Here is a 25,422-nt window from a genome sequence, read left to right as displayed (position 1 = left end):
AACTATCAGGCAGGTAATCAACCTTGGAGAACTAAATGTCTGTATGTATATCTGGTTACTCGAAACAATGAAATATAGCAACAACACAGCCTAGAGACCTGAAATTTGACATTTTAATTTAAAACCTTTCATATTTCTTTGATAATTGTATGTTTGACATAAATATTGTCTACTTATAATATTTGTATTTCCTTTAAACACTTATTCAATTAGCATTTAATAAATTATTGCCTGTACAATGAAAAACAAGCTGGTCTTTTTAAAAACAATTAAACTTTTTATTAATTTTGTTTTCATAATAAGGAATCCATGATTATAGTAGTTGCCACTTTAAGTGACTACAGAAAAACAAATATATAATTATTTTACATGATCATTACAATTTTCTAAAGTTAGTCACAGCATATACATGCTTTGCTACAAACTATAATCCTTTGGTCATATATAAGCTGTCAATACTAAAAGGTGTTTGAACATGCACCCCTATTAGCAATGTATAAAGGAGAAAATAGGCTAAAATTGCTTATAAATATTTTATATTTTAATGCCCATGTTAACACTATTTTTGTCTGTTGCTATATTGTACAATTAATACTAGGAAATATGTCTTAAGGTTAAACAGTGGTAACTTTTCCTATCTTGATCTTAATTATGCCAAGAAATCATGTTCACATTTTGAACCAAACATTTTTAGAAAAGCTGGAGAACACAATTTCATGAAAAATGGTGTCTTTATATACTCTGTGTGCAATTTTAAAATCTGGCAAAATGCTTACAGACCACGATTCTGACATGAAGAAAGACTATTAAGGATGTAAATGAGGAGAAAAAACCAAAACTCAGTTTATGATAATAAAAATGAGCTAAAACTTAAATAAAAATAAAAATATATTAACAAACTGTGAAAATATTAGTCTATTTTTTTTATTTTGCTTAAAATCCAAAGTTTGAAATGTCTTTTGTGATAACAGGCAATGGAAACAATGATTGGGAAGAAATTAATTAAAAAAAAAAGACCGTGAGGGATTTGTAAATAGAATTCAGGTGGCATGTGAATTAATTATTGTCCTTTCTTTGGGGCCACATCGTTGGGATTTGGTTTGCTATATCATCAATTAGATGCTGGCAGAAAGCAACATGACTAGTTTATTTCCAACATGTGGCCCTGGATTACCAAAAGAAAATAAAGTGGAAACTCTGTTATATTTTAAGAATGAGTTAAAGCTCTGGGGCCCAATTTGTTCCTGAAGTCACTCTGAGAACATTGCACTGTGTTTCGCTGGAACTGAATCAGGACCTTTTGCATCTATTTGACCGGGCAGTGACGAAAGTTAGGCTAAGAATGGGACTCTGTCCCCAGTGGTTACTTCCCACCCCCACCTCATTTCCTCTCTCATTTTCTCTTGTGCTTTCATACACATCTCATCCCAAGTTAACATAAGGCATTGCTACAGAGATGAAAGAATTAAGCAAGAATGCACAAAGTAAGACGTTCTTATTGTCTCAAAAAGACAGTTTTGCCTGTGACAGAAAAGCACCACGTCAAGAACTTTTTTCTATTAGTTAGTTACAAAAATAACATAACAATTAGTAATAAGCTGTTGAATTGCCTAATTTGTGTGATCTTAAAAAAATATTATTCTAACTCCCCTATTATGCATATGCCAGAGACCATTTTATCTACAGCAGGAGTGAGGATGCTGCCTTCTCCTTTGCCATGTGAACACTGCTCCAGGCAAGTCACATTCTGTCCATCCTGGGGTTACTAGCATCCCTCCATTGTAGGGATAGGGACCTGGGACCTGCCCTTAGTTTAATCATCTACACATTGTGTATTGTAGCAAAGTATTTACGGATGAGAAAACTAAACAAGTAGTATTTAAACTACAATAGTAATATTAAAAGAATGTTTTGAGAATCCTGAAAAAATTGTAGGTAGCATTTTCTTTGCAGAGTTCTTAAATGAGAGATTTTAAAGTAGCCTTTGGGTATAGCATTCTCAACTTTCTCTCTTTCTGTTTGTGACATTTGATATCACGTGAATGTAAAAAGTTAAATGACTTTCAAAAATTTGTATCTCTTTGATACTTTCTTCTGATCATTTAAATGTTCCCAACGTCAAAAAAAAAATACACCAGCTAAACTGCTTATACATTTTGTATCCAATAATAATTCAACCAGTGGTGTGACATTATTAATAAGAGTTTTTAAAATAGAATTATTAAAATTTTTAATTAATTGATTTAAACTTCATTTAAAAATTCTGTTTTACAGTGACACATTTTTTATATCAGATTCATATTAATTTAAAAATAAATCTCTAATAGAAATTCTGAGTGAGCTCAATTTAAATGTAAGTAATGTATGGATATACTGTAAGTTATTAAGAGCTACATTGAAGTGCTGACTGTAAAAAATTAAGAGCTTTCACAAAGAAGCTTTCTTCATTCTCACTGCTTTTCTTTTTAGACTGTAAACAGCTTCTAAAATGTCATGTGTAACTGTGAGTGTTAAGAAAATAATCACTCTTAAGTTTTTACATTTTTGTGTGCAAACACAGTTTGTTTTGATTTGGCAAATGCCTCACGTCTTAATCACTTCTGTCCAAAATGAGGAACGTGGAATTAAGTGATGATTCCTTCCTTCAAGATGAGCTGTATTTATTACTGGAACGGAAGTTGTCATATCCTTGGTCATTGGCTTTGGACTTTAAGCACGACTGCTTTTCCTCCAGAGACTGTTTTTCTTCAAATGACTGGCACCAGCAGCATAAGCATGACTGCACAAAACAAAGTCACTCATTATATATTTACATCAGTTATACTGTCACGACTCCTCCTACTCCCTAGGGTTCTGACTTTCTTTGCATGATTGGGAATTCTTGGGCTACTTTCATTCCATCCTCTCTTATTTTTTCACTTAAAAACATGCAATTAGCCCAGTAGGCATGGTTCGTGGTTGAGCATCACCTGTGAACCAGGAGGTCATGGTTCCATTCCCGGTCAGAGAACATGCCCAGGTTGTGGGCTCAATCCCGAGTGAGAAGTATGCAGGAGGCAGCCAATTAATGATTCTCTCTCATCATTGATGTTTCTCTCTCTCTCTCCCTTCCTCTCTGAAGTCAATAAAAATATATATTTTTAAAAAACATACAATTACATAAATAGCATATGATAATTATTTTTAAGCTAGAAGATACAAAGAAGGAAAAATGTATAAAATTAAAATTCCTACCTTTTAATTAACATAAAAAGAGAAAGCCACTCTTAATTCTTGATATTTACTCTTGGCTACTTGAGAAATACTCTTAATTTTTTATAAATATGTAAAACAAGACTTTTTCCTATGCAAGCAGAAATATCACCATACACATATACACTGAGTGGCCAGATTATTATGATCTCTGAATGCATAATAATCTGGCCACTCAGTGTATATTCTATATAATAAAAGGCTAATATGCAAATTGTCCCCTCAACCAGGAGTTTGACCAGCAGGCAGGCTGGCCAATGGCCCATGTCCCCTCCCCCTGGCCAGGCTGGCCGGACACCACCCATGCATGAATTCATGCACCGGGCCTCTAAAATATATATATTTTAGAGGCCCGGTGCATGAATTCATATATATATATATATATATATATATATATATATATATATATATTCATTAATATATATATATATATATTTTACATTGCCAGTATACACACACACACACACACACACACACACACACACACACACACTGAATGGCCAGATTATTATGCATTCAGAGATCATAATAATCTGGCCGCTCAGTGTATACATGACTGTATATGAGCATGTGTGTGGAATTATGTGCATAATTAATTTCAATAAAATTATACTATATGTACTATTCACAGTTGGCTTTCTCTCACTTGACAGTGTCATAGACATCTTTCCATATCAATGAACTTAATATTACATTGCCAGTGTTTTCAGCCACATGCTGTTCTCATGTGCCAATTCAATACTGTTACATGATACACTATAAAGTGTATAAGTGTCTCAGTTTTATTTATCCATTTTTTCCTGGATTTTTAAATATTCAAAACTTAGTTTCTTCTGTTTGTTTTCTGAGAATCTATATGTATAAGGAAATGGAAGGCCCATTTTTTTCTGTTCTATAAATTGAGGGAGTTGGTCTTAATGTACATTATCTCCTAGCTCTAAAATCTATGAGTTTATGAGTGGGCAAAGACTTTTCTAGACTGCCTTACAGTTTACAAGAAAGCTAAGTTCTTGACTTTCCAATAATGAACTACCAGGGACAAATGGATCATTCCCACTGAAGGGGAGGAAATACTTTCTTCTATGCTAGATTGTTGAAGGAGTGAATGGATGGGCATATGAATGTAACAATGCAAGTGGCCAGATGAAAAATAACTAAACATATTCCACATCAAGCAGCATATCTCTGCTAAGAGGTTGGAAAAGAAGAGATGGAACCTGAATTCAGTTTCTTTGTTTGATTTGCTCTTCCCATGTCCATGTGAAATAGAGATCAATGTAGTTATACTCCAAATTTTACTGCACAGTCAGTCCAAAATCTACTCCAAATGAGATCAGTGCATTTAATTCATGTTTAGCTCTTATTCATAACATGATGTCTTTTAGACATCAATGCATGTAATTTTTATTAATTTTATAAGCAATTGTAAGTACAACTGATTGGTTGAAGCAGTAAGGAGTGGTTGACTAGGCAGAAATCAACTATAGTGATATGTGAGCAAGAGTCATATTTTTAAAAATCATCCATGGTCTAATGACAAGGGAAAACTGTAAATTTACTAGAGCTCTCTGAATAGAAATATTAATAGATTAGAAGAGATATATTTGAAGCCCGATTAAAAAGACCTTTTTATTTTGGAATACTCTCTTACCTTAAAGCAGTTTTTGAATCTTTTGCTCACCAAATACAGAGCTATTGGGTTAATGCAGGAATTCAGGGAGGCCGTGTTGATGCCGATGTAGTCCAATACCAACAAAAAGCTGCAAAAATAACCCAAAACCTGTCTGTGAAAAACATGCTGCTCTGAGCACATATTCTTTACAGACTTTTGTGTTTTTATGAAGAAAAAAATTACCCATATATACAATGGTTTTGACTTTATTAGTGGTCTTTGCTGATAGTGACTTCTCTGTCCCTCTGTCTCTCTTATTCTTACTCTCTGTCTCTGTCATCCCACACACCCTCCCTCATACTGTGCCCAATTCTCCCCTTTAAAACAAAATTGTATTTAGAAGCGCTGGAGCTGGCTGAAAAGGGAAGTTTTATAATGTGCAAAGGAGAATCAGGTTGGATATTTCCAAGCATGCCACACACTTATGTGGATAATTCTGGCTCTCTGTTCCCATGTTCTCCTAAGTCCCCTTTACTCTTTCCTTTAAAATAGAAGTGAAGGTAAAAAAATGGGAATCTTAATTGCTCCCTAAGGATCAGAAAAATGCTACTTTCTCTTTCTGCCTATGAAAAGGATCAATGAAAACTTCTGTGTGGCATATATTTAGAAAACTATCTCTTTCTTACCTTAAAAGTTCACATCTATTGGGATCATTCGGATCATAGAGAGTGAGCTTCAAAATCCTGCTGAGGTGAAGGGGAAGCCAACACAGGGCAAAGACAAGGACCAGGCAAAATACTGTTTTGGCCACTTCCCGTCTCTGAAATAAAAACATAGTCAGACCCTGAGATGATGGCTCATTATAATCACAGTGTTCTCCTTTCCCAAACCAAATATTTAATATTGTATACAAAGGTCAGTGGTGTTTGCAAAAATTCAGGACACTGAGCTTTAAATTGAATAATTAATATGAATTAAAACTAAAATGACTAGAGATTGATATTTAAAAATAATAGCTCTATCTAGATTCTTTAGATTATACAGACTATATCTAGATAGGTAATACAAAAAATACCTGAGCAAGAAAAAGGAGATATACTCTAGCATATAATAATTTTAATTTATCATCATAATACTTTTGTTATTCATAACCATAATCATAATTATAATCATGAATTAGAAATAGTTCTACTTTCTTACCTGCTTTAAGTGATCGTTCAAAGCAATTTGCATGCCACTCTTCTTTCTCAACATTTCACAGGTCATCAGGGTATAAAAAAGTGCAGTGATGGCCAATGGCAAGCAGAAATAGAAACTAAATAGCCACCAATCTTTAGCTGTCTGGTAAAACTATGGGAAAGAGAGAATTTCCTATTTTATTTTATTTTATTTTTCCCATCACCATTTATCCCCCCATACCCTCTTCTACCTCCACTAGTCGCCCTTACTCCCCATTACCACACTGTTGTTCATGTCCATCAGTTCTTTCTTTTTTTCTCAATCTCTCCACTCCCCAATAACCCTCCCACAAGAGCTGTCTGCCTGCTCTCTATCTGAGTCTGTGGGAAGAGAGAATTTTATGATTAATATTCTCTGTAAGAAACTTCTATATAGCAAATGTTAAATTAAAAAAAAAAATCATCATGGAATAATTATTTACTAAAGTACTGTAGATCTATTTTATAAACACTAGATAGACTCTTTCAGGTCACATCTGAACAAATAATTAAAAACTGATATTAAATAAAACAAACTTTTCCTAAAAGGAATTTCAGTTCTTGAAAGCAATAGGCTATACATATGTTTTAAACTCTAATCAGAATTTAAAATATTTGATAATTCAGATACTTCTGTCTTCACACAAACTAGTTTTCCTTAAGCTATTCTTTGTATGAAATACTACATCTGAGTATGTAAAAATATCATAGTGTTTTCCCCTTAAGGGAAATTTTCACTTTTTAACACATTTATTTCATGGGAAAAACAGATACAAAAAAAAAAAAAGGTCTATGTTAATCATTTAGCTCTGTAATGTATAAATCTAACCAATCAGTTAAAAAAAAATCAAAGCGACCCTTTCTCTCTCTCTTTTTTTTATGTTCTTTTTAAAAATTGTTACTCCAGATATGTCTGTGTGGGAGCAGAACTTATACAATCCATGCAGTACTTTTCCCCCTTTTAACTAATAAGAAACAAGAAGACAGCAATTTCATTCCCAATTTTACATTAATATTCTCCTTTAATCTTTTGATTATCATAATATATAGAATTCATAAAGTTTTATATAGTCTTCTTAGTTATGAAATGGAAAATAATTATTGGTGATCCTTAGATGAGCCCCCTTTGCATGAACTCTTCTTCACTCATTCTGTTGGGAAGAGCTTTTTACACTTAGGATCTATCTTCTGGTGACCGGCATTACCATCCCTTTCCTATCACCTGATTAAACATTCTTGAATAAATGGCCAAGATGAAAGCTTCTTTGCAACGATATCTTTCCCTTTAGAGGGGATAGGCTTGCCATTCAGAATCCATCTATACCAGGGCAACTTCTACTTGATCAATCACTGCACTATCTACTCGCTCTGAGGACTGCTGTGCTGTCTTACGCAAAAAAATGTAGTAGTTGCTGGTCCTTGTGGGGATTTGAGTAGAAAAGCTATAAATTCAGATTGATTTTCTCATGTGAACCTGGTTTATCTGTATCTCTGAATGCCAGGGGATTCTTGGAGAAATAGGCACCCAGCTTCTTGCAGCTTGGGTCATTAGTCATTGTTAATCCTGAAGTCCTGGGACCAACACTCCTAATTTATGCCAAGGACAGTCACAAATCAATAACTTCCAAGGAGAAGAAATCAGGGGGAAAATAGCTAAATATTTATAAGGTGAGAACAGAAAGGGCGGGGGGAAGTAAAGTTTACCTGCATGAAGGCTGTTTTCTGAACGGGATGAAGCATGCAGACTCGCAGAGGACTTCCTTTGTAGTCAGTGGTAATCATATCAAAACCCACAGCTTCAGGGATAGCCAGAACTACAGAGACCACCCAAATTAAAACAATTTCTACTGCTGTCCATTTTGGAACCCCAATTCCTTTAATTCGACTCCAAGATGCAACGGCTCGATACCTGAAGAGCGAAATAGAAGTGTTTGTCCATCTGGCAGAGCCTGGTTTTAGTGAATTCCATAGCTATTTTCTAAGTAACATAGCAGTTACTATAGAGTGTTCAGGATATACCTGACTTAAATATAAGCTCTTACCTGTCAATGCTCAGAGCACACAGACTCAGCACAGTGATCCCCACAGAGGCCTTCTGTATGAAAGGCACCAGCTTGCACATCTCAACTCCGAAGGGCCAGTCCCTTGCGAGTAGCTGCATTGAGGAGACATGAAGCTCTATTAGGGAGATTTTCATGAGGCACCCTCTGAACTGCATTAGGTAGCAGAGAGTACTTAACATGCAGAGTAAGCTAACAAATTTCAGTTCTTATTCTTTTCCTCGTGGACTACTCCTTTGAAAAGCACCAGTTTGATATATGAAACAGGAGAGTGTGCTGGGAATAATGAATATGCAGCTAGCCCGGCCAGTGTGGCTCAGTTGGTTGGGCGTTGTCCCATGCACCAGGAGGTCACCAGTTGGTTTCCTGGTCAGGACACATGCCCAGGTTGCATCCCCAGCAGAGGGCATGCAGGAAGCAGCCAATCAATGTTTCTTTCTCATTGATGTTTCTATCTCTCTTTCCTTCTCCCTTCCTCTCTCTCTCAAATCAATAAAGACGTATTGAAAAAAAATAAAAGAAAATGCAGCCAGTTCACAAGAGTTTGTTATGCATCTATAGTAGCTTAGGGTCAGGATTTCCGCCGAGGGGCCAACTGGGGCCAGCTCACCTTACAATTGTGAAGCTAAAGTTCTAAGAATGTCTCTTACATTGTTATGGAGTTCCCAATGCTTAGGTCATGATCAAATCAAAATAATTTAATTAAAAATAGGTGATAAATGTTCCTTAGTTAGGAAGAACACAGTTCTCCTATTGGTCAATTTACCTAATAATTGACTAAGGTAAAGAACAAAGAATGTATTCTTTACCTTAGTCAATTATTTGACTGCATAGTAACTCAGCCTGAGTAGGCATGCTGCTGCCTTTGGGCTTTACTCTAGATCTTTCCTTATCCTGAAAGTCTCTTTCCCCACAGATCCACAGGGAAAACTCCCTTGCCCCCTTTGGTTTTGCTCTAATCTCATCTTTTCAACATGACCTACCCTGACCACACTATTAACAACAGTAATCAGTCAGGCGTCCCCTTCCACCTTACCCTACTCCACTTTCTTTTTTATCTATAGTGCTTATCAACTTCTACTGCTTATGCGATCATATTTACTTGTTTGTTTTGTTTAGTTTTTGCTGTCTGGCACTTCTAGAAATTTGACAGAATATGGGTTCTGCAACTGCTAAATCCAGTTCCTGACACATAACAGATGCTTACTATATATTCAAGTCCCTAATATATACATAGGCACTGGTTATACAATGAGGAAAAAGACATAGTTATTGCTCTTATGTACATATATGTATTTTCTCGATCTGACTTCAGACTGTGTAACCATCTATTGTTAAACTCAGTTATTTTCTTTCTCAGGACAACTGGGTGTGCCCCACACTGGCAAATGAATCACTTTAGGTAAACATCTGGATTGAATGTTCATGAGGTTTTGAAAATAAAGAAAAGTATTTGAAATCTATGTTTTCTTTTTTAATGTTTTTAAAAATAACCTTCTAAATGTAAAAACTGTTTTGAAACACAATGGAGTCTTTCCTTTCTTTTATTAGTGAAGTTCTTTATAAAGTTTGTTAAGCTGGGTGATTTTTCTATAACTAGAATGGCACCAAATGTGTGTCTCAGTATGAATATGAGTTGGGAATCCAACATGGGACCAATTTCATTTATAAGTTTTACATGAAAAATTGCACTGATTTGTAGGACAAATATTGGAAAACTTACCACAAATATGCTTATTCTAGGGTCCTAAAAGCCTGCAGGGCCAGGCAGGTAATACAGAGGAGTGAAGGGAACCAGAGGTAAGAAGGTCATTGGTGTCAGGAATATAATAGGGAGTGGTGGGGTCTGGGGTAAATCCTGTCTAAAAGGAGCAGCTGCTAGTAAACATGACATAATTTTTGCCAAAGGACTCTAAATACAAAAAAACACACAAAAAAACCTCTTAATTTTTAGCCCAAACTGGGAATCCTATATAATAAAAGCCTAATATGCTAAGTGTCTAGTCATCCATTCAACCAATCAAAGCATAATACGCTAATGATATGCTAAGGCCACTCAACCGCTCGCTATGATGTGCACTGACCACCAGAGGACAGACGCTCTGACTGGTAGGTTAGCTTGCTGCTGGGGTCCAGCTAATCAGCACTGAACAAGACAGGCTGGACATGCTGTGGAGCCCTCCTGTGGTCCCTCCCTGGCTGGCCAACCTCTCGTGTCCCTCCCTGGCCCCAATCGTGCACCAGTGGGGTCCCTCAGCCTGGCCTGTGCCCTCTCGCAATCCGGGACCCCTTGGGGGATGTCGGAGAGGTGGTTTCAACCTGATCTCACAGGCCAGGCTGAGGGACCCCACTGGTGCACAAATTTGTGCATCAGGCCTCTAGTTTTTATATGAAATCCCATAATTTATAAAAGTTGTCAACTAAACAATATTTTTAAAAAACACTGTCAGATAATATTGTATTAACAAAATATATCTGTGGGTCCAACTAGCCTCTATCTTGTGATTTCTGGATTAATCAATTGACTCATAACTGTGTGCCAGGCACCATTCTGAGGTCGGGGTGCATATCATATCAGTGAATAAGGCAAACTTCCTGTTTTTATGGAGCTTACAGTCTAGTAAGGGAGGCGGACAAAAAACACATAAATATTAAAGATGATAACACAGGGGGTGTCATCATATTAAGGAAGTATGGTAGGATTTGGGATGCTTTCTTGCTGGGGCTGACCCGCAGACCCTGAGCAATGGATGAATGATTACTCTGAAACATGTTTCTGTGAAAGAGAGGGCTAAGGGACTGCTTGGCTATAGGAACCAAATAGCCCTGTTTACCTGCCTTCTTAAGGCTTTTATTATAGCAACAACTTGAAGTAAAATTAACCTCTAGATACTATCAGCAAGGTAAGTATCCTTGAAAAAAGTGTTCTTTAAGTAAGGATGTTTTGAAGTCTAAACACAGAGATCCCAGTAAAAGACCCGGGGGCTCATACTTGTTTGGAAAATTCAATGGCAAGGTCCCCTCAGAGGCCACTGACCTTTCGGAGATTCCTCCTTACAGACTTTCCAACCAAGTCCAGTGCTTCCCCACACTTTCTGGTAGGCCTCTCAGCAAGGTCTATCTGAAGAGGCAACATTTGAATAGGACCTGACTAAAATAAGAGAGTAAGCCATGCAGGCCAGAGGCAGAGGAAAGAGCTAGTGCAAAGACCCCGAGGTCAAAATAATTTGGGTGAGCTAAAAAGGGCAGAAAATGTTGAAGAGTGATCCAGAAGATGAAGTTGTAGAGCAAATTGTCTGATTTTTGTTTTGTTTTGTTTGTTTGTTTGTTTTGAGGAAATTCATTGCAAGGTTTTTAAAAAGGAAAATAGAATGATTTTATTTATGTTTTTAAAAAGATCACTCTGGGTGCTCAATGTAGTATTAAAAGGGGTCAAGAAAGGAAGCTTTGATGAGAGGTTGGGGTGAGCTGGACTGTGTGGTGCCCTGGGGCTGAGGAAAATGAGTAAGAGACTGGATCCATTTTGAAGGTAGAGCCACCAGGACTTGCTGATGGGTTGGATGTCAGATGTGAGGAGTCAGCAAACTCAAAGAGGTTTATCTTGTGAAAAGTGGAGCCCTTTCCTGAAATGGGGAGGACTCTAAGTATCACAGGTCTGAACCAGCAATGACCTCAAGATGCTTTGAAAGAACTGCCAATTGCCCTCGGAAACAAGAAAAAATAGGTTCCAGCCGGTTACAAGGGCTCTGCCAGACCCAGCTTGGTATAAATTATCCAGACACTATTCTGTCTAATCATACTGATTGTCCTTAGATGTATCAGGAAAAAAAGAAGAAGAAAGCAAAACTCCTTCAAAAATATGAAGTACCATTTCCCTCCCCTTGAATGTGGGTTGAATTTAATGATTTGCTTTTAATGAACAGAATGTGGTAAAAGTGATGATGTGTGACATCTGAGTTCATAAAAGGCATTAGGCTTCCTCCTTGCTCTCTCTTGGATCCCTCTTTCTGGGGGAGGCCAGCTGCCATGCCAGGGAACACTCACTTCTACAGAGAGGCCAACATGATAAGGAACTGAGACCTCCTGAAAACAGCTAGCACTAGTTTGCCTGGTGTGCAAATGAAAAAGATCCTTCAGCCCGGCCGGTGTGGCTCAGTGGTTGAGCATGGACCTGTGAACCAGGAGGTCAAGATTCGATTCCAGTTAGGGCACATGCCTGGGTTGTGGCCTCTGTCCCCAGTGAGGGGCATGCAGGAGGCAGCCAAACAATGATTCGCTCTTGTCATTGATGTTTCTATCTCTCCCTCTTCCTTTCTCTCTGAAGTCAATAAAAAAATCTTTTTAAAAAGAAAAGATCCTCCAGCCCTAGGCAACCCTTCAGATGACTTCAACCCCTGCCAATATCTTGACTGCACCCCATGAGAAACTTGAGTCAGTGGCTCCTGAATTCCTGAACCACAGACTTGGTGTAAGTTATAAATGCTTATTGTTCAAGCCATTAAGTTTTTGGGTAATTTGCTATTCATCATTCGACAGCTAATACAGTTGTCCTTGGTCACTCACTTAAGTAATAAATCCACATTTGAACCCACATGGTCTGATTCTAGAGTCCTAGTGTTTTGAAGAAGCTGATCTTAGAAAAAAAGAATGTTTAGAATTAACATCACTATTAGTATTTTTAAACGCAGGGCTATGTGTCAAACAATGGTAAAATATCTAGATACAGAGTAAAACTTTCTTCTAAGAAACTATTTTATTCACATAATGTCCAAAATTTTTGATAGTTTCAAGTATTTTATTGTCTCAAACTATTTCCAAATATGCAAATATTAGTATCACAGAAGTACAGCCATCAGATGGATCAAGATGAATGAGCACCCAGGCCACGGAAGGGAAAGAAGTCTGGCCAGTGAAAATGAGCTCTGCACTGAGTCCAGGCCCTGCTTTGCAGTTACTATTGTTTTTGGCTCAGCCTCGAAACTGGATTATTGCTCTTCATACCACTGGGAGGCCTGCGGCTCAACCTCTGACCCAAGTTATCACAGAGGATAGGGAAACACAAACTGAAAATTATAACAATTCTCTTCAAGTTCAACACAGAGATAGAAAGCTAATCATAACCGAGAGATTACAATTTTCTAATCTGCGATTGCAAAAAGAAAGGAACTACAAAATAAGGAACAGTAGTAGCCTTTATCAGCTTTCAGGATTTCTGCCTCTCAGACCTGAATGCTGCTGGTCCTTAGGGGCCACAAAAGGTGAGCACCCACTGTCACTTCTATTATTTTGTAGTGAGGAGGAGGATGACTTTGACAGTCTCAGCCTCTCTCTGATCAAAAAGCTTTGTGGATCCACTGAGAAAAGTCAGATAGTTTATAGCAGAAACCATTCCTGATTCTCATATCTTTCTTAGTGGCCTCCATCAAGAAAGTCTTTAAGCAATTTAGTGCTTGGAGCTTATTTAAAATGCAAAGACAACAACTTCTTGTTTCATGATAAATAAAGCCCTGGGTGAAGGAAAACCTGTGAAGTTTTAAAAAAAAAAATCACTCTCAATCAAGATGCCCTCTTTAAAATTTGGTTTAAAAATGTTCTTATGGATTTTTATAATTTCTGGAAATTAGTTACTTCACTATTTAGTGACAAAAATAATGACATCCAACACTTAACAATTTGAAGTCCAACAATATAGCTTTTCTCTTTGTGGAAGAGATTGATTTTCTTTATTGCAAGAGGGATCAACTGTAACTTTAAATCCAACAATGGCATTTTCACTCTTTATATTTCTTCTTTTTCCCCTTTGGCTTTACGCCATTAAATTAGCTATCTTAAGGGCAAGGTCTGAATTCTGAAAACAAATCAAGCATGTAATCAAACAAGTCTCTCCGATCAAGAAAAAATATTAGAGTTTGATATTTTTTCTAGGTCCTTGTCACATGAATTGAATTTTTAGGTCTTGTTTAAAATTAGGGTTGAATATCTATTACCTATCCTTTAGCATATGTGAACCAGTTAGAATATACTCCCGTAACTGACGCTGGTTTTCCCATTGTGATGGATCATCCAAGGGAGAGCTTTTGTTACTTTGGGTCCTATAAGCAATAAGATGTTCATGTGACAAGTGATAGCCTATGCTTGTGCTAACTCCTTTCCCTAGGCTAATGCTGCTTCCCTAGCACATTTCTTTTGTATGAATAAACACAAATAAATAAATAATCACTAGATTGAGAAAAGACATGGCCGAAATGATTATAAGGTTTCTATTCAAGGATGGCTATAATTTCATAACTTTAGGTTGGAATAGCTGCTTAAGAAAGGAAAAAAAGACAGCAAAATCCAAATAAATTATTTTTAGGTAACAAAATTGTTTCTTTTTATTTCTAAAGGAATAAATAACATGACCAGGAAATAAATAACCTTTCTTTAAGGGTATTAAGTGAGTCCTACAAAATCTTTCCAAGTAGGGATTTACATTTTTTCAATTCTATTTTTAATTAAAAATTACATTCTTTAGAAATCAAATGGAGAAAACCCTGTAATACACACCACTCTTAATGCCCAAAGGAATCAAGCCCCATAAAATTTGGAAATTCCAAAGTTAACCATCTTACACTAACAAATGTTCATTTGCCTCATTAACCATATATACCATTTTCTTTTCTTTTTTTTTAATTAAGAGCAAACACTGAGTTATAACTGCTTGTTTCAGAATATTCTACTACATTTTTAATGCCTAGCACAGTGTCTGGCATACAGTGGTTACTCATTTAAATGCTTGTTGAATAGTGGGTGAATGAGTGAGTGAACGGATGAATGAATGAATTTTATTTGAAAGCAAATCTTATGAAACTGTGTCATGAGCTTTTCAGTTCTCATATTTGAAACAAGTTCTTTAGAGAATTGAGAAAACTTTGCATTTTGTCTTGTCTAATCCATGTCTTCCCCCCTCTGAGATGATCAGGTTTTCTTGACACAGACAGCCAGGGCTTTGAGGTGTGAAGGTTGGCTGTTCTATTGTTGGAGTTCTGCCTTCCAAGCAGGCTGGAAAAGGTCAAAAGTAAAAATTCCTCTTGTACCCTCTCTCTCCTACTCAAACCTGTCAAGGAAATGACTGATACAAAACAGAACCCAGTGTTTCTCACTATTTAATGGGATTCTATGGGAGGCTTTATTTGCAAATTTGGTGGAGATGGATGCAGAAAGCATAGGGACCCTACAAGAGACGATCATTTAAGAGGGTGGGTGAGCGGTGTATTAACGAAGACAAACCAGGATTACTTTGCCAGATTGCTATTCATTCCATCTCGTGATGAACTGTGAACAGTTGTTTCAAATGACTGTATTATATTTTTACAGTAAGAGTCAAAAGAGAGAAATAATGGAGTAGTTGTGTTCCACAACGTTGGAAAAGGGTGTATTCTTCTGTTTTTAAACCTCTGCTTCCTGAAGCAGATAAGAGTTTTTCTGCATTTGAACTAGCATTTTAATAATGTAGGGCACTCTCTTTTAAGGATTTCCTTGTCAGAGCTCCTTTTCTTTTTGTATTCATACCTACAGAGAGAATTAAGGGAAGCTGCTGGTCAAGTGCATAGAAAATAGTTTCTTGACATACATTTTACCAGGACCCTAGAGGACAAATATCAATTACAAGTTCCGTCCTGCATCCATTAAAATGCATTTAATCTCTTACAGATTAGGCCATATGGGTTAGAAATATGTGGGTCGGAGATAATGTCAGCTTATTCCCCAGGAGTGCCATTTAATAGACCAGAATGTGAACAGTGCCCCCTGGAGTTGTGCAAAACAGAGGCTCTCTCCCTGGGAATCTCTTGCATGTACACCCACAAAACAGGGCTTTCCACAACTCTGAAAAGAATCTTACGGTTGCTGAAATAAAGTGATAACTCCATGTATATGAACTAAGGTTCTTAAAAGAAAATCTCTAAAAGTAGCAAAGAGATAGAAAAAAGATAAAAAATAGAGTTGTCATAGGAGAAATTCAAATTCACTTTAAATATACTTCCCCGCCAGTGTTACAATAATATTTATTCTCATGTCTGTAACAGGTAAATAAATAGATGGATTTCTACTCTCCTATCACCTGAATTAAAATATAGATCTATAGTTTGTGCTTAAAAACTTTCATTGATACAATAAGTATTTCAAAAGAGCATTAAGAAATGCTGTTTACAAACCTAGCTTATTATTAGAGTCACTTATTTGTGCCGGTTCTTCTGAGAAGATCACTGTGACAGTTGAAGAAACTGAATAATTATAATCTGATTGCCTCATAGCTCAGAAAGAGACTCAAACTTAATGAATTCAACACACCTTATTAAGGAATTGTACATCTTACTTAAACTTTATTCTATTCAGAGATTTCTTTATGGGACACTGTTAAGTTACTAAGATAAAACATTTGATTGCTATAGCATCCAAAATCCCTTTAAAATAATTTGAAAGCACTGAGTGAGAAGAAAGAAGACACTGTGCAATGTAAACATCCAGAGCAGGTTTTCCTCCCTTCTGGAAACTAGGATGGGGCTACAGAAGAGAGAAGTAGAGAAGAGACACCGGGCAGAAGACAGGACTACGGCTGTGAGTTTCAGGGACAGAGAATTCGCTTGAGTAAAGTCAACTTTGCTAATAAATTTCTGACTCAAGAATGATCCTCTTTCTATTGTCTATCACCACATTTTGACCATTTTCTTATTTGTTTACATTTTCACCAGTGGATCTATAGGGAAAGAAAAAGAAAAAAATCTCTAAAATAAAAGTACTGAAAGAAAAGAAGTCTAAAATTAGAGGAGTTGTTGGCAACTGTATACCCATACACCATACTCAGCTATCTTCCAAACATAACCAACCTCTTTTTAACTTTGTCAAGGACTGAAAGAGAATGTTTCACATCATAAATTATATCTCGAATCTTATTTCAGCTCAGGCTTTATCTGTCAACACCCTTTAAAGCACTTAATCACTTATTTGCATTTGGCATGTTTCTTTAAAAACAGTCAACTATAGCATATTAGCCACACGGAGATAACCTTATATGGTTTTCTTTGTGAAATGAAGAACATGGTGTCTTGGCCCTGAAACAACAGAGTCTTGGCTATGTCTTCTTCTTGTACAGAGCAATGGAAATATCTTCAATCTCGAATGACATTTACAAAAAAATTTGTAAAGCCTTTGATATGAAGCCTTACCACGTTGAAAGAAACATTTCCTCAACATTTTAAAAGGCTTGGATTTATGAAGTGACCAAGCTATAGATTAAAGGCAAACACAAGAAGCACCATGGAGTTAACCTAAAGAACCTCTCATTGCCCAAGACCAAGTGTTTGCCAACCATTCTGTCACGGGAATCCATGTGTGAAGCAGTAAATTGGGAAGATGAAGTCTTGAGTTTCTGAATTATTTGAATTCTGTTATTGACCTGTTATTCACTTATGACCAATATCCTCATACAGAAAGGGGAGCAAGCTTCCCCCTTCTTTTTCATCTGAACTGTTATAAAAATATGTTAGAGAAACCCCACTGTCATTATGTCTAATGTATAATATCTTTTGTCAACCAGCCCTTGACTTGTATTGACCAGTGCAGGCACTATGCTAGGTGGGTAGGAATGTTAGTTTTATATGGCAATTGAATTGAGATCATTCAAAGTAATACTCTTCCTCTTTATTAATACCTTTTAAAAGCTAATGCTTTAAATGTGATTAATTGGTTCTCCTTAATTTTTTTTTTTTTTTTGCTTTAAATAAATGAGTCTCAGAAGTATCTAGGTTCTATTTTGGGTTCAAAATTCTTCTGCTAAAGCATTTCAGAATATTAAAATATTAGTAAAAGATCTCACTTACTTAACTGGAAATAGAAACTGTTATTATCCTGGAAGAAATGCAGCTCCCCTAACCAATGATACCATTACTTCTGCTTACTGATCAGAAAATTATAACTTCAAAAATTAAATTTGATGTAGTTCCATTAACTTTTACTTCTAACATATGAAACTAGTTAATACATGCAAACTTGTTAACTACTACAAGTAATCTTGGATCAAATAGTGAGAAAGGTGACTTTGCTCAGAAAGATAGTTTGGATCATGTCCCAAGAGGAAAATATCTGATTACCTGACAAGGTCACTTGATTCAAAACTCATTTGTGGGTTCAGTGAAGCAATTCCACATTTTGACATGCCAGCATTTTAATGTTAGGTGTATCCCTTCCTAAACTAGTTAAACGTTAAACATCAGCAGTTTTGCCTCTCAGAGCTATGAAGGCAGCCTCTTGCTTCTAATAGTAGCCTACAAAGTTAACAGCAAAGCCATCTAAACATACTCCGACAGGTCACCAGTCTACTTTTAAAAAAACTCTCCACCTCCCTCCAATGAACAACTGATTAACTCAGATCCTTATCAAACTAATGTCCATATCAATATTTGCCTTATCAGTTTACAAGCAGATTTGTTTTCAAAAGCAACTTGCTTGCAGGCAAAGGAAGCTGTATTTGAGAATTAACTACATTAACTCAGTTATTCATGTGAATAGAGCACAGGGTGTCAGCCCAGTGACCATTATGGCATAACATCCAGAATGACTGCTTGACCAGATGCTATGAGGTGCATTGACCACCTCTTGGTCCCACCCTTCCCCCTGGCCCACAGGCACTGATCACCAGATGGCAAACAGGGAACCCGGGTGGGTGGCGGCAGGGCGGGACTGGGAACTGGCAAGGGGAACCAGGTGGGTGGCAGTGGCAGGGTGGGACTGGGACTGGCAAGGGGAACCGGGTTGGTGGCAGCACTGGGGTAGGACTGGGGACTGGCAAGTGGGCAGAAGATGGCCCTGATCGTAGGCTAGGCCTAGGGACCCTACCTGCACACGATTTCGTGCGCTGAGCCTCTAGTTGTTAAATAAAATACATAAAAAATTAAAAAACAACAACATCATTTGTTCAAGAAATTTTAACCTCTTAAGAAGTTGAAAAAAAAAAGTTAAGGAAATTTTAACTTTAAACTGCTACCAAGGCTTATTGAATATCACTGTTAAACCAAATTAAGACAAACCAACCAACTAACCAACCAACCAACCAACCAATATAAAAACCTTCACAGCATCCACAAGTGCACTCATCTCTTTTGCTTCCCACACAGCTTTGACGTTAGTGCTAACCTAGTAGTCAGATAGACTCTCACAGGCAACAAACATATAGATTATCCCATTCATTTTAGTCTATATAGGAAGGACACAAATAAGTAGCTTGTGAATAAAGAGAGATGCATTCTCACATCAAAGACTTACACCCTGGCTTTTGGGTCAGATACATATATAGGCCATGTAAATATTGATATATATATACCGGGTGTCCCAACAAATGTATACACACTCTGAATGATTATTAATTTCAATGGGTTAAATCTGAAAAGAAAGAAACATCAATTGAGCTATCAGCTGTAAAGTGTGTATACATTTTTTTGGACACTCTATATAAATATTAGAGATAGACATCAATACTTGTATATCTCTATGGAGATGTTATATAAAATAGTGATTCCAACTAAGAGTATAACAACTTTGGAGCCAACATGGTAATACCTGTCAGAATTACAAATATACAACCGTTTGATGCAGTAATTCTAATTATAGAAATTTACCTTTCAGATAGAGTCCTACATGTGTATAAAGCCATATGTACAAAGATGTTATTTATATGCATGTCTATAATGACAAAAGCTGAAAGAAAATTCTAAACAAATCTCCATTCTTATTCATACACACACACACACACACACACACACACACCAATTTGTTTGCTTACTATGTGCCAGGCACTATTATCTATTTATGTATTTTTTATATAGTATATATATACATATATATTTATATACACACATATATATATACACACACACATATATATAAATTTTATATTTATATATATACATATATATATAAATTAAATATTAAATATTTGGATGACTGCATTTTGCACTTTTCATCTGCATGGTCTTATGCAATGTAGTGTGTAACAGCCCTGCTGTGTGTTGCTGAGAAGGTAAAAAAGGCTTTTATTTTCAGCATGTTTACATGAATACTGGAAGCACTTCGACAGCTTCAGTTTACTGATGTCCTACAGTACCTCTCTGCCTTTAACACAGGATTTCCTCCCTGACACAGGAGACCTGGTGAGAGGACTGACTGTACCTACAAGTTTCCAGAGTCCAGGTCCTCGAGGGAGTCAAGGCAGAGCAGACCTATTTCCTAAGGTTTGCCAGCTCCTCACAGCAGCACCTCCCTGTGATGTCCTGTCCCATCTACAGCGGGCTCAAGGACTAGGGCTTCAGCAAGATCTATGACATTTTGTGATTTGTCTCCTTTACTGAACTCCAGATTAATGGAATAGATTCATTCCATTTGGTGTGCCAACAAATGCGTTTGGGGATTCTATGAGCCCCCAGAAATTGTGTGTGCACATGTATGTGTATTATATATCAATTATAATGTATATGTAAATTATATATAACATATTATTTACATGTAATATAAATAATTAACTGGATTCTCATCTCAAAGACAATTGTAACATCTCACAAGAAAACAGAAAATTAGAAATCACTAATTTAGAGATTCAAGTCTCCACTTAAGGATACATTTAAATGGCATTCATAATTCACTTAAATTACTTTCTGTGAAGTAGAATACCTGGCTACTCTGAAATTCTCAATGCATTTTTAAAAACTTACTTATATGGTACCACAATCATTTAGCGCATTAAATGGCTTTTAACTACTCCTGGATTAGGTGTTTTGGTAAATAAAGCCTTTGGTAAATAGCTATTATCAGTATTAAACACTCCACCATTAGAAGGGGATTTCTAGATAGAAATTCTTGCATGACTCAAATTAAAACAGAAAATGCTTGTTGAGTATCCTACTGTGTGGGAGTGTGTCACAATTCCACCAGTGCTCTCCAATGCAGCCATACAACACTCCAGGTTGGAGAAAGGTGTAGGCATCGGAGATCACTCAATGCAGGGGAATGAGGAGGACCACAGGGTCCAGGGCAAGCTGGCCTGGGTTCAAGCCTGCCTTTATCATTTTCTAGTGGTGTGACTGGGCATGTGACTTCACCTCTCCAACAGGTGATTTCTCCATAAAATGGGGGGTGAGCACATGTTTTGTTGTAGTGATTTAATGAAATAAACCAAGTACCTAATGCATAATAAATGGTAGTCGTTATTGTTATATGACACCTATTTATGCATACTATAAAAATCAACCAAAGACTACCATGTAGAATTCAATGATGGCAAACATAGTGATGGGACCTAATTCTTTGTGATGGATTTGTTTATGACCATTATAGAAGACCAGATTTGTAATGACTCATTAGTTTATTTTAGAAGTAAAGTGACAGCTTTAGCAGACTAAATGGTATTCCCTAGGGAAATCATAAAGGAATTTGAAATGAAAGTAAAATCTGTGTGCCCCCCTGGGGGTTGAATATTCTCTGGCTTATTGAAGGTAATAATTTGACCAGATGGAGAAAGTAGGCTGGTCCTGGCAGAGCTGACTTACATCTTGTCTGAAAGCAGCACACGGAAGGAAAACGTTCTCAGCCCAGGCTTCCATAAGTCCCGCAGCTGCTGGCTGACAGGAAGGTGTCTAACATGTGGGGTTTACTGGAACCTCTCTAAGCTGGCTTTTTACAAAATTCTGTGCAAGCCTAGCAAGACTAGATGTAATCTCCTCTTTGAGAGGGATTCTATTTCACATATTTTAAAATTTCTCACAAAACCTTGTACTGTACAGTTTCTCAAGTCATTTTGATGAGTTGAATTCAAATTCCTCTGCCAAGTTGGAATGGTAAGGTTTGGTCAATGGGACTCCTTAAGAAATAAATGGGTCACTTCTGGCCCAAATGGAGCTGTGACTGAATTTAAGGGGCCCATTTCAGCCAGTGCTTCTCCCAGAACACTCTCAGAGTCCATAAGCACTTGTTGTCATGCAGAATTTTAGAATTTCTTCTATTGTTCCTACTTAAGTATGTCCTTCTAGGGCCTGGAGGGAAATCTGAATCCTATCTCTATACCTCAGAAGTCTCTAGAATGCCCTTATAATATGGCTGTTTGAATTAGGACTTTCAGAGACTCATGAAAGGCAATTTAAAGGCATGCCTTATGATAATTTCTCCTGCCACAAGATCAAAGCATCCCTTACAAATCTTTCCCAACACTACATCTTTTTTTTTTTTTCCTCCTGTACTGAATCCAGGACTAGCTTTAGGCAAATCTGCAAAACACATTCCCATTCCTTACACTTCAGTTCTGTTTTTATGTGCGGCTTTCTATTGCTGATCATGATGGGAAATCAGTTTTACATGTTGGCACTGTCCTTTTAAAATTTCCAGCTCTTTCACTGAGGCTATTTTCCTTAACACCCAAACCCCCCAATAAGTGGGCACCAACAACCTTATTGTAGAATTGAGGAAACTGAGGCCTAGAAATATTGGGATGTGTCTGGAGTTCCAAAGCCGCCCGGAATTAGGTCATGTGGGAGTTTATGTCCTCACCTTACTCTCCATGCCTGATTTCTCTGATGCCCATAGTGATCATTTAATAATGTTAGGAAAACCATTCTTTACAGACTTTAAGTTGAGTGCCCCTGGTCTGATCCATGAACTAATCTGTAGGGTGCAGCTATCACTTTGGAACCTGATAGGTTAGCCTGATTCCTGCCTCCACCTCTAACTCATTGTGAGCACTTGAACATACTATTAATCATCTGTAAAATGAAGAAATATTCACTTGTAGGCTGTCAGAAGGAGTAAAGGAAAGTGACACACTTATCCCAGTGCTTGGCCCACTGCAGGCATCCAATAAAAAGTAGGAAAAGTAGCTGGGCTGGTGTGGCTCAGGGGTTGAGTGTTGACCCATGAACCAAGAGGTCACTGGTTTGATTTCTGGTCAGGGTCCATGCCCGGGTTGCAGGCTCCATCTCCAGTAGGGGGGTATGCAGGAGGCAGCCAATTGATGATGTTTCTCATTGATGTTTCTATCTCTCTACCCCCCTCCCCTTCTATTCCTCTCTCTCTTTCTCTCTCTCTCTCTCTCTCTCTCTCTCTCTCTCTATATATATATATATATATATATATATATATATATATATATGGAACAGTATAGTCATTCACAGCAGGGGAACTGTATTCTCCTACTCACCAGTCTAGGTTTCTTTCTTCTAGGCCATTTGTTTCCTAAAACCAGGGTCCCCCAAGAAAATGCTTCCCAAGGTTAGTAGCGTTCATGAGTCACTTAAGAATCTTAAGATGCAGGTTTGGTTTGGTAAGTTTGGGATGGACCTGAAGTTCTAACACGCACTTAGGTGATATCAATCCTGCTTTGGGACCACATTTTGAGCAGGGAGAATGGGCCCAGTGAGCTGGACTTAGGGGCAAGATTCTTCAGGACCAGTGGTTCTCAATCTTCACAGTTCATCATAATTACATGGAGGGCCTTTGCAGCAAAATAAAACATATTGGGTGCCACCCAGAGCAGGTCTGAGGTGGGGTCATAAAATGTCGTTTCTAACAGATTCCCAAGCAATGTTGATGCTGCCGGTCTGGGACTACAATTGCTCTACGCTTAGCAGGGGGTACCGGAGACCAGAAGGAAATTTGGTCACCGTGATTATTCTGAGTTTCAGGAGGGGGATGAATCTTCCTGAGCAAGCTCCTGCCAAAGACTTTCCCATTTCCCCCTCTCTAGCCAGTCACCCTCCCCTCAGGATAGTAGCTGGCGCCTTTTACCTTGTAGACATTGATGGGGATGTCAATGATGATGTGCAGCAGGTCTCCCAGAGCCAGGCTGGCTATCAAGATATTAGGGCCATTGCGCATGCACTTGTTCTTGTAAATAATTCTCAGCAGTGTGGAGTTTCCGATGATGCCCAGCACGAACACTAGGCAGGACACCACCGTGTTGATGTACTTGAAAGTCTCTTTGATTTCAATGGGTCCTTTGCACGGGGGCGGGGGGCGGGCGTGAGGCGGGGCTCCAGCCGGCTTCCCTGCTTTAGGCATCTGCGGAGGTGTGGACGACCACGGCAAGCTGGCGTTGGACCCCGTTGTCCTGGAGGTCTTAGTAGGGGGTGTCATTATCTCTCGGGCCCCCAGAAGCGGCGAAGTGGCCCCGGTCGGTGGGAATCCCTTCTCTTGTCCCTGGACTCCCGCCACGCCGCTGGCAAGGATCAGGGCCACCAGGGCGTGTCCGCACAGGCTGGGCAGCGGCTGCATGCTGCTGCCGGCTCCTGTGGGCGTCGGGTGGCCGCTCCGCAGCTCTCGGAGTCTGGAGATCAGTAAGGAAGACAGGACCCGGGTCAGCTACCTCAACCACGCCCCTGCAAACCGCTAGCTCGGATCGCCCAGGCGCCCGTTCCCGTCCGCGCGCCAAAGTAACTCAAGTTTGCGCGGCGGCGGAAAACTGGCCGGCGTGACCCGCCTGCATCCGTCCACTGTCCTCCCAGAACCAGCTTTCCCCGGTGGTTTTACTCCCCTGCGTCACCCACTCCCCACCCCCAGGGTAAATGACTCGCCGTGGGGCGGGGCATTCTGGAAGGGGTGTGGCAGGGAGGGAAGGAAGGGTGTCCCAGGCTAATCGCTGAGTTCCTTGGTGGGCCGGGAGGAAGCCTACACGTCTGGCGAAGGACACGTGGCGACTGGGGGATGAAGGCACCTAGAGACCAAGGGGATGTGCCCGTCTTTGCCTTTTTGCTCCGCAGGGGACCCCGGTCTCCTGTCTGTGAAAGCCAAGACTCCTCCTGGTGGGGGAAAGCCGCCATCCTCTTGGGCTGCCTGCGCTCAGGTTCCCGGGCGCCCGCCCGAGTGCGCGGGCTGGCTCGGAAAATCTGGGAGACTTCTCCACTCCGTCGGGCTGGGGAAGACGTTCAGCATTAACTCGCAAGCTTCGGTCCCCTCCGAGCAGTTTCAAACACGCTCCCTCTTTTACTCCAACCTCAATTCGTGCGTCTATACGTGTGTTTTTAAAACGATATATATATTCTCAAACTAGCAATTCAAGCTGGAGCCTAGGATAAGGTTTGCTCACTGATTTTAATTCCAACACCAAGCCAGAATGTTTACCTTGCGATGGGACGCACCAGGCTCAGCGAGACCAGCCGGGACCTCCTTTCCCCGGACGCGCTGGGTTCGCTGCTCGGTCCCCCGGCCCCAGGCGCAGAGCGCGCCTCCCTTCAGCTGCAGGCGGAAACGCCGGCTGAGGGAATGC

General features: G+C 38.6%; 1 protein-coding gene across 2 annotated transcripts; it reads right to left on the bottom strand.

The window, feature by feature from the left end:
- Nucleotides 1-256: 256 nt before the first annotated feature.
- On the bottom strand, nucleotides 257-25,422 carry EDNRB (endothelin receptor type B). Of its 2 annotated transcripts, none has more exons than XM_079778947.1 (8): nucleotides 25,278-25,422; nucleotides 23,946-24,483; nucleotides 8,124-8,236; nucleotides 7,786-7,990; nucleotides 6,065-6,214; nucleotides 5,551-5,684; nucleotides 4,904-5,012; nucleotides 257-2,779 (listed from the first exon to the last, which is right to left on the bottom strand). In XM_079778947.1, exons 2-8 carry the CDS (start codon nucleotides 24,429-24,431, stop codon nucleotides 2,645-2,647), a joined length of 1,332 nt encoding a protein of 443 aa, XP_079635073.1. In that variant the 5' UTR covers nucleotides 24,432-24,483; nucleotides 25,278-25,422; the 3' UTR covers nucleotides 257-2,644. The 2 variants fall into 2 exon arrangements, with proteins under 2 accessions (XP_079635073.1, XP_079635072.1); XM_079778946.1 differs by lacking the exon at nucleotides 25,278-25,422 and adding an exon at nucleotides 24,829-24,846.

This window comes from Cnephaeus nilssonii, assembly GCF_951640355.1.
Source record: "Cnephaeus nilssonii genome assembly, chromosome: 8".
NCBI classification, from domain to species: Eukaryota; Metazoa; Chordata; class Mammalia; order Chiroptera; family Vespertilionidae; genus Cnephaeus; species Cnephaeus nilssonii.
The sequence above is the reverse complement of the archived record's forward strand: the minus strand, read 5'-3'. Positions and strand labels throughout refer to the sequence as shown.

What these genes read in the sequence shown, in the direction of transcription:
- EDNRB (XM_079778947.1), bottom strand. Translation starts at nt 24,431, where the DNA reads ATGCAGCCGCTGCCCAGCCTGTGCGGACACGCCCTGGTGGCCCTGATC. An exon ending in TCCCCATCAATGTCTACAAG is followed by an intron (nt 8,237 to 23,945) that starts GTAAAAGGCGCC and finishes TCCTCAATGCAG; the next exon opens with CTACTCGCAAGGGACTGGCC. An exon ending in TGTGCTCTGAGCATTGACAG is followed by an intron (nt 7,991 to 8,123) that starts GTAAGAGCTTAT and finishes TTCGCTCTTCAG; the next exon opens with GTATCGAGCCGTTGCATCTT.